This window comes from Prosopis cineraria, unplaced genomic scaffold (assembly GCF_029017545.1).
Source record: "Prosopis cineraria cultivar Desert tree isolate PC_DT_omini unplaced genomic scaffold, ASM2901754v1 PC10, whole genome shotgun sequence".
NCBI classification, from domain to species: Eukaryota; Viridiplantae; Streptophyta; class Magnoliopsida; order Fabales; family Fabaceae; genus Prosopis; species Prosopis cineraria.
The window spans coordinates 38,098,927-38,105,723 of NW_026555341.1; the positions used below are offsets into that span (position 1 = coordinate 38,098,927).

Sequence of the window (6,797 nt, forward strand, 5' to 3'; positions counted from 1 at the left end):
TGTTTTCGAGTTGAGACAAGACCCGTTCTGATATAATCGAGATAAAACCAGATTAATTGAGATTGATACAAGTTAAACACCCTTGATTTTGCTACTCTTCTATTATAAAAAAATAACATTTATAAAAATAAATTATTTTTTATTTTTCATTCACTATTATGGTCAAGCAATTTTTTAAATACATCAGTAACATACCAAAAATTGTATAATATCAAAAAATTATCAAATCTTATCAAATTATCCATTTAATGTTATCCACTTATTCTATCGAGTATCTCATACAACCAAGATGACATCTCTTAAGTTTACATTTGTTTATTATTATTATTATTATTATTATTATTATTGGTGAAGTGAGTATTGATTATCCAAAAGACCAAATCTTGACCCCTGGGTTTGAGTTTAGGGCAAGCAAGAATTTTCCCAATCTTGAAAACCGCTTCTGATTGGCCAAATCTTGTAGTCCATGGTAAAACAACGGTAGTGTCCGCAGGTAATCACGTATCCCCGAATCCAACGCCCATTTATCAGTCCTTCGTTTTCTACTTTTCCATGCGTTACGTGTAAACCTCCTTCCTCGACTTTGCCCAACAGTAGGTGAAGTGTGTTGGTCTACAGTGATCATCAACGCGGTCTTTCTCTCCCCTTCGCTATCTCTTGCACAAAATTGCTCTTTTTCTCTCTCTGGGATTAGCAAAACCCTAGACCTTTTGTGTGCGCGCGATCAGCGGCAACATGGGTTCCGAAGGATCATCAAGGGTCGTTGGTGAGTTTTTTAAGACCTAGATTTATTGACGTTTTTGTCGTTCGTTTTCCTTTGTTTTCTTTCTTGTGAATAAACTGTGCTTGGTTTCCTTATGGAGATTCAGTTTTTATTTTGTTTGGTTTGTTCTGTTAAGCATGTAAATTAAGTCGTTGCATCCAGGCCTTGGTCAGTTGTACTGATAGAAACTGATTGCCGGAGTGGGAATTGCTACGGTATTTCGAATATTCAAAAAGCTTGCTGCCCATCGTGATATTGCTTAGGTCGTAGTGCTTCCGGCATTTGATGTCTTGTTAGGAATTCTAATTAAATCGGTCTTACCAAAATCTGAAACCGGCCTGAGTCGTGGTCTGATGCCTTAAAAAGATTAACTTATTGTTAAACCTAATTGTATCCCAAATCTTATGATTTACTACTATCGAATAATAATATTTAGTTTCTGCTGTGTCTTACCTGCAAAAACTCAATATGGATGCTATGTAATATTGTGTCATGTATGAATTTGGTATTTTCTGCAATCAATCTTTGTACATTTTGGATGTTTAAATTACTTTTCGTCCCTCTTAATATGGATGCTATGTAATATCAAGTGATGTGTGTTCAACTTTATTATTTTGTGAATTTGGCATTCTATATTGCGATTCTTTGTGGAGCTTGTAGTTTGATCTTAGTTTTGTGTGTTTCTTGGGAAATGACCTTCTGGTAATTTCCCCCCATTTTCTTATGCAAGTACTATGGTTGTCTATCTAGGGACAAAACTCCCCAGCAGTGGAAATCCTTTTCTAATTAATTTATCTGTTGCCACCTGCAACTTACAATAATTACATAAAGCCTTTCCCATCATTAGCCTATGCTCACAGTATGTTAAGATTTTTCAGTTGATGAATTTATAAGGTGACCAAATGTGTAGTTGGAATCTGTTAAATGCAACCAAAGGCTTAGTTACTATACTACTGATGAAGCACAGTGGCATCATGCAATCTATGTAGTTGACTCTGCCTAGTGGGATAAGACATCATGTTGTTGTAGTCTTCCAATTTATTTCTTCCTATTTTTTTAACTTTTAAGCTTAAGTTGTCAATTAGTATACTTGCTAGTCAATACACAATCTCAGGTTTTCTATGTTTTTGCTGGAAAGTATACCTGTGAATTTCACTTATCTGGTCAAATATTTGGGTATATGCAGTGCCTAGAAATTTCAGATTATTGGAAGAGCTTGAGAGAGGTGAAAAGGGGATTGGAGATGGGACTGTCAGCTATGGAATGGATGATGCTGATGATATATTCATGCAATCATGGACTGGAACTATTATTGGCCCCCCTGGTGTAAGTTAATTTTATTGCTGATCGATCTCCAATTTTTTTTTTCAAGTGTCACCATCTTTTTGAGAATATAAATGCCAATTCTCCATATTATGGGTTGGGCATGCAAAGTAGCACATTGTATTAATGCCAGATCATGGTATGTGCAGCTCATTGAGGAAATGTTTGTGGTTCACTTAGAGTACTGCTTTTTGTTTGAACATATAAATCACCATCTTTGGTATCTCCTAAGTTCTTTTTATAGAGTGCTTTGTTTCTGCTTGAGTGATAGAGTTAGACTTATGACAAGCTGTCTAACTGCAATACGTTGCCCGCTCTTGGTGAAGAAGGGGCCTCTTAGTTTTATACATTCTATTTGTTTTTCTTTCTACTTTTTCATCCTATAAGCGATTATATTCCAAATTTTGCGTCTTAATTTTACTCATCAAGAGACTAGATTGGACTAGCGCTGACAGGCTTAAACAGTTTGCTAGTTAACTCTAAGGTTCAATCCTCTTTGCTTTTATGTTTTAAAGATGATAATTCTAACCTCTGCTATATATAACATAGACTGATAGAGTATAGATCCTGGTTGCTATTTGTTGAGGGAAACGCCTGTTCAGAACTTAAAAAATTTTCTATTGTACATTGAAGAGATCCATTCTCTGTAATTGTTAACTGAGGTGAAAGCAGTTATGGAGTTATGGTGGTGGTTGTGCTGGCTTTATTTTTCTGGGAGTAGGTTCTTTTTGAGCCAAAAGACTTTATAACTGATTTTTTTTAGCATGTTAGGCATTTATGTTACTCCAAGATGGCTAATAGGGGTTAGAGCAGGCAGATGGTATATGAAAATAATTACAATTACAAATCAGGATGGAATATTATGTATTATGAACTTGTTATAAAATGGTTTATTTTTGTCATTCCTTTTGGTAACTGATCATGTGTTGATGAACAAAATGGCTCCAGTTCTGTCACTTGTTTTAAAGTGGTATGTAAAGAATAAAGAAATATAAAGATTAAATAGTTTTAGCTAGATAGGGAGTTAGTTGTTAAGATTTGCTTTAAGGGTTTAAGTAAGGTCCCATCATATAAGGTCCTAAGTAAGTAGATGCTATGCTTACTGAAAAACCCTAGAAATATTTCCGTCTCTCTCTGTTTCTCTATCATATTTGTCTGTTTCCATTCTGTATTCTTCCCCTCTCTTCTCTATTTTCTGTTTCTATTCTTTCTCTTGCCCCTTCTATCCTATCAGTGGTATCAAAGCCTACCTTTCCTACCTTTTATGCCCGAAACATGCTCCTATACAGCATTAAAGAAGATGGCAGATCAAACAGATGAACGTTTACGTACTGTTGAAACCCCGATTGAGGCACTCATGGCTTAGATAGCCCAACTTGTGTAAAGTGGATAAATTGCACTCCAATGGGGGTTCAAACAACAATGGTGGGGGTGGCTGCCAGAAGCCAAGAAAGGACCAGCGAGAATATCAACCTTTGACCAAATTTACCAGATGGAATTCCCAAGATTTTGGAGAGGGGATGTTCTTAGGTGGCTTATGAAGTGTGAGCAATATTTTCAGATAGATGCCACCCCTGAAGCATGGAAAGTCATGATGGCCAGCACTCACCTAGATGAGAAGGCCCAATGGCATCAAGCCCTCATGTGTGCCAGAAGGGGACGAGTAGTGGGTGGGAAGAATATGCAGAAGCTATAAAGAAAAGGCTTGGACTACCTATGAGGCACGCATGGCCGAATTGATGTACCTACGACAAACAAGGGCTCTTGGCAACTATGATGACTCTTTTGATGAGATGATGTGCAAGCTTGATCTGCCAGAAGACTATCTGGTGCAGACCTATCTTGAAGGCTTACAAGAAAGATTTTCTGGACCTGTTCGTTTACTGAAGCCAATGACCCTCCAGGATGCTCAGCTTCTGTTGCAGGAAATACATTTGACAAAGGCATCTGATGAAAACAAGGTCTCAATAAAGGCATCTGATGAAGTAAGGGAGATGAATCATCTTGGGCTGGTCTTTGAGGTCCTTCTCCACACGCGTTGCAGGTGAAATTGGCAGCTGGAGAAAGTGGGTCCAATTTCATTAAAGGCAAAAATGTCTTTTTGCACGAGTCCCACTCTGTTCCTTCCGTCTCCTCTGTTCCTTCATCTTCAGGGGGTCTTTCTTCATCAACTAATGCAAAGGTTACAAAAACGCTGAACCCAGAAGAAGTTGATGGTCTTAGGTCAAAGAATCTTTGTTTTTATTGCCACAAACCCTTCTTCAAAGGCCATAGATGTTCACCGAATCAGCAGATGCAGATCCAATTTATTGAACTTCAAACTGACATTGTAGAAGAAAGTGAAGATACTGGACAATGATTAGAAAAATAGAGATCTTTTGGTGGAGGAAAGGAGTTTTCTCTATAAGCAAGGTACTGGTTTGCTGGTTCTATTTGTTTTTTCCTTTTCCAGTTTTTTTCATCAAAGGGTTCAAATGCCGCGTCCTTGAGGTCAAGGGTTTTTGAGGGGAGGGTATTGATATGTAAAGAATGTAGCAATAGAAAGATTAAATAGTTTTAGTTAGTCAAGGAGTTAGTTGTTAAGATTTGCTATAAGGGTCTATATATAAGATCCTAAGTGTAGTAGTTAGATATTATGCCTAATGAAAAATCCTAGAAACATTTCCGCCTCTCCCTCTCTCTCCCTCTCTCTGTCTCTATCCTATTTCTCTGTTTCTATTTTGTTTTCTTCCTCTCTCTTCCCTATTTTCTGTTTCTATTCTTTCTCTCGCCCCTTCTATCCTATCACAAAGTTTCTGAAGTAGTTATCTTGAGTCTTTTCCAAGAATTCAGTCTATATCTCCTGTGCCTAGCTGATCAAAATGATATAAAGATGTGTTGAAGTGAGTTCCTAGTTCCTACTATTCTGATGACTTTTCTAGTTAATCTGAGGGGGAGGTTTTTGCGCTGCACTTCTAGAACTACAGTCGTACAGTCCTGTGCAAGTTTTCTTCCTCCACGTGACTATATCATGTTTTTGTTTTGTGGTTTTGTTTCTATGGAAACTGGTTTCAATTCCCAACCTTGCAAGGTTGAAATGTTTACCTGGTTCAATTTGTTGCTTTACAGACTGTGCATGAAGGGCGTATTTACCAGTTGAAATTGTTCTGTGGCAAGGATTATCCTGAAAATCCACCTTCCGTTAGATTTCAGACAAGGATTAACATGACTTGTGTCAGCCAAGAAACTGGAGTGGTAGGATTGCATTTTTTTTTTTCAGAGCTTCTTTTAGGCTGCTCTGATTGAAAATGATCTTATAAATAGCTAATTATCAGGTTGAGCCTCATTTATTTCCCATGCTCGCTAATTGGCAACGGGAGCATACAATGGAAGACATATTGATGCAATTAAAGAAAGAAATGATGTCTCCTCAAAACCGGAAGCTAACCCAGCCTCCTGAAGGTCTGGAAATCTTACTGTTAATGCGTTTGATAAATGTTTCTATGTTTTGCTTATTTTATAATGTATGAATCCTTTTGATGAACTTGTAGTTTCTTCACTTTGGTTAACTTGGAGGTTTAAGGCACCCTTAAATATCTCATTGAGGAGTTCATATTATACTATTTGGTGTGGGATTTAAATATTTCATATCTTAATTCTTATGAGTAGTTTAACACGAGAGGTTTTAGATTGCTTCTCCTTTAGCTTAAATGCTTAATATCGAGGAGTGCGAATCTTGACTGTTTCTTGAGTCTCTTCTTGAGATAATGTAATGCATTTCCTGAGGAGTAATGCCAGAATTTGAGATTTGGAAAATTGATATTGCTTATTAATTGGTCTGAAAATATTTAATTGTTTTTAAAAATTTAGAAGCAACCAGCATTTTTTATCTTTTGCTTAACTGTTTTCATTGCTCACCTATGAAGCAAGGTCATGAACACGTTGGCATGTCAAACTTACGGATCAAAATGACTAATTTCAATGTTGAGTGCTAAAGTAGACATAAGAGCTTTAGGATTAGGATTAATATTTATAGTTTCGCTGCTCTTTATTCTCTCTCTTGACCCATGCTTGTTGATTTATGCACAAAGTTCGAATGAGCTTATGTTTGTAGATTGATTCCTTAATCTCCATCTTGTATGGGATGAGAAAGCTGACAGATGAGTTACGTGTTTCAGGCAACGACGATGGCAGAATTGATCAGAAGGGGATGGTGGTGAGATGCAGCATTGTGTAATGAAGTCAAAATCTACAAATAATAATGTAAATAATTATCATATTCAATAGATTAACTCCCTGTTATTGGGAGAATGGCTTTACAAATGTAATTATGGACCAATTACGTATGGAACCTATAATGTGGAGCAGTCTGAGATAGTGGTCATCTTGTCCATCAATTTTCTGGAGAATTACAATTCAGAACTCTAAATCAAAGATATTTACATTGTAAGTTTACTTTTGGAATCATCAATATCAACGTAGCTATAAAAGATATAGGAAACTATACGTAGCGTATAGGTAAGAGCGTAATACATGGATGTTCTGTCCTGTAAAGGATTTTTTTTTTTTTTGGCCCCAATAACATAACACAGGTCTATCCATATGGACCCGAAGAATCCAAGAAATAAACGCATGTTGAAAGTTGACATGAAAATGTGAAATCCTTTCATTTGGTGTACGAGTGAGCACGTGATATCTTGTAGATAGTCATAGTTGATTGTTGGTGCAAAAA

General features: G+C 36.7%; 1 protein-coding gene across 1 annotated transcript; it reads left to right on the forward strand.

The window, feature by feature from the left end:
* The first annotated feature begins 546 nt into the window (after positions 1 to 546).
* LOC129321382 (ubiquitin-conjugating enzyme E2 variant 1B-like) lies at positions 547 to 6,520 on the forward strand. Its single transcript, XM_054967119.1, has 5 exons — positions 547 to 766; positions 1,950 to 2,089; positions 5,195 to 5,320; positions 5,401 to 5,527; positions 6,244 to 6,520. Exons 1-5 carry the CDS (start codon positions 736 to 738, stop codon positions 6,300 to 6,302), a joined length of 483 nt encoding a protein of 160 aa, XP_054823094.1. The 5' UTR covers positions 547 to 735; the 3' UTR covers positions 6,303 to 6,520.
* The last annotated feature ends 277 nt before the right edge of the window (positions 6,521 to 6,797 follow it).

Bases quoted from the DNA above. Each gene is read 5' to 3' on its own strand.
- LOC129321382 (XM_054967119.1), top strand. From the start codon at position 736: ATGGGTTCCGAAGGATCATCAAGGGTCGTTG. The intron at 767-1,949 runs GTGAGTTTTTTA...GGGTATATGCAG, and splicing joins AGGATCATCAAGGGTCGTTG to TGCCTAGAAATTTCAGATTA. The intron at 2,090-5,194 runs GTAAGTTAATTT...GTTGCTTTACAG, and splicing joins CTATTATTGGCCCCCCTGGT to ACTGTGCATGAAGGGCGTAT.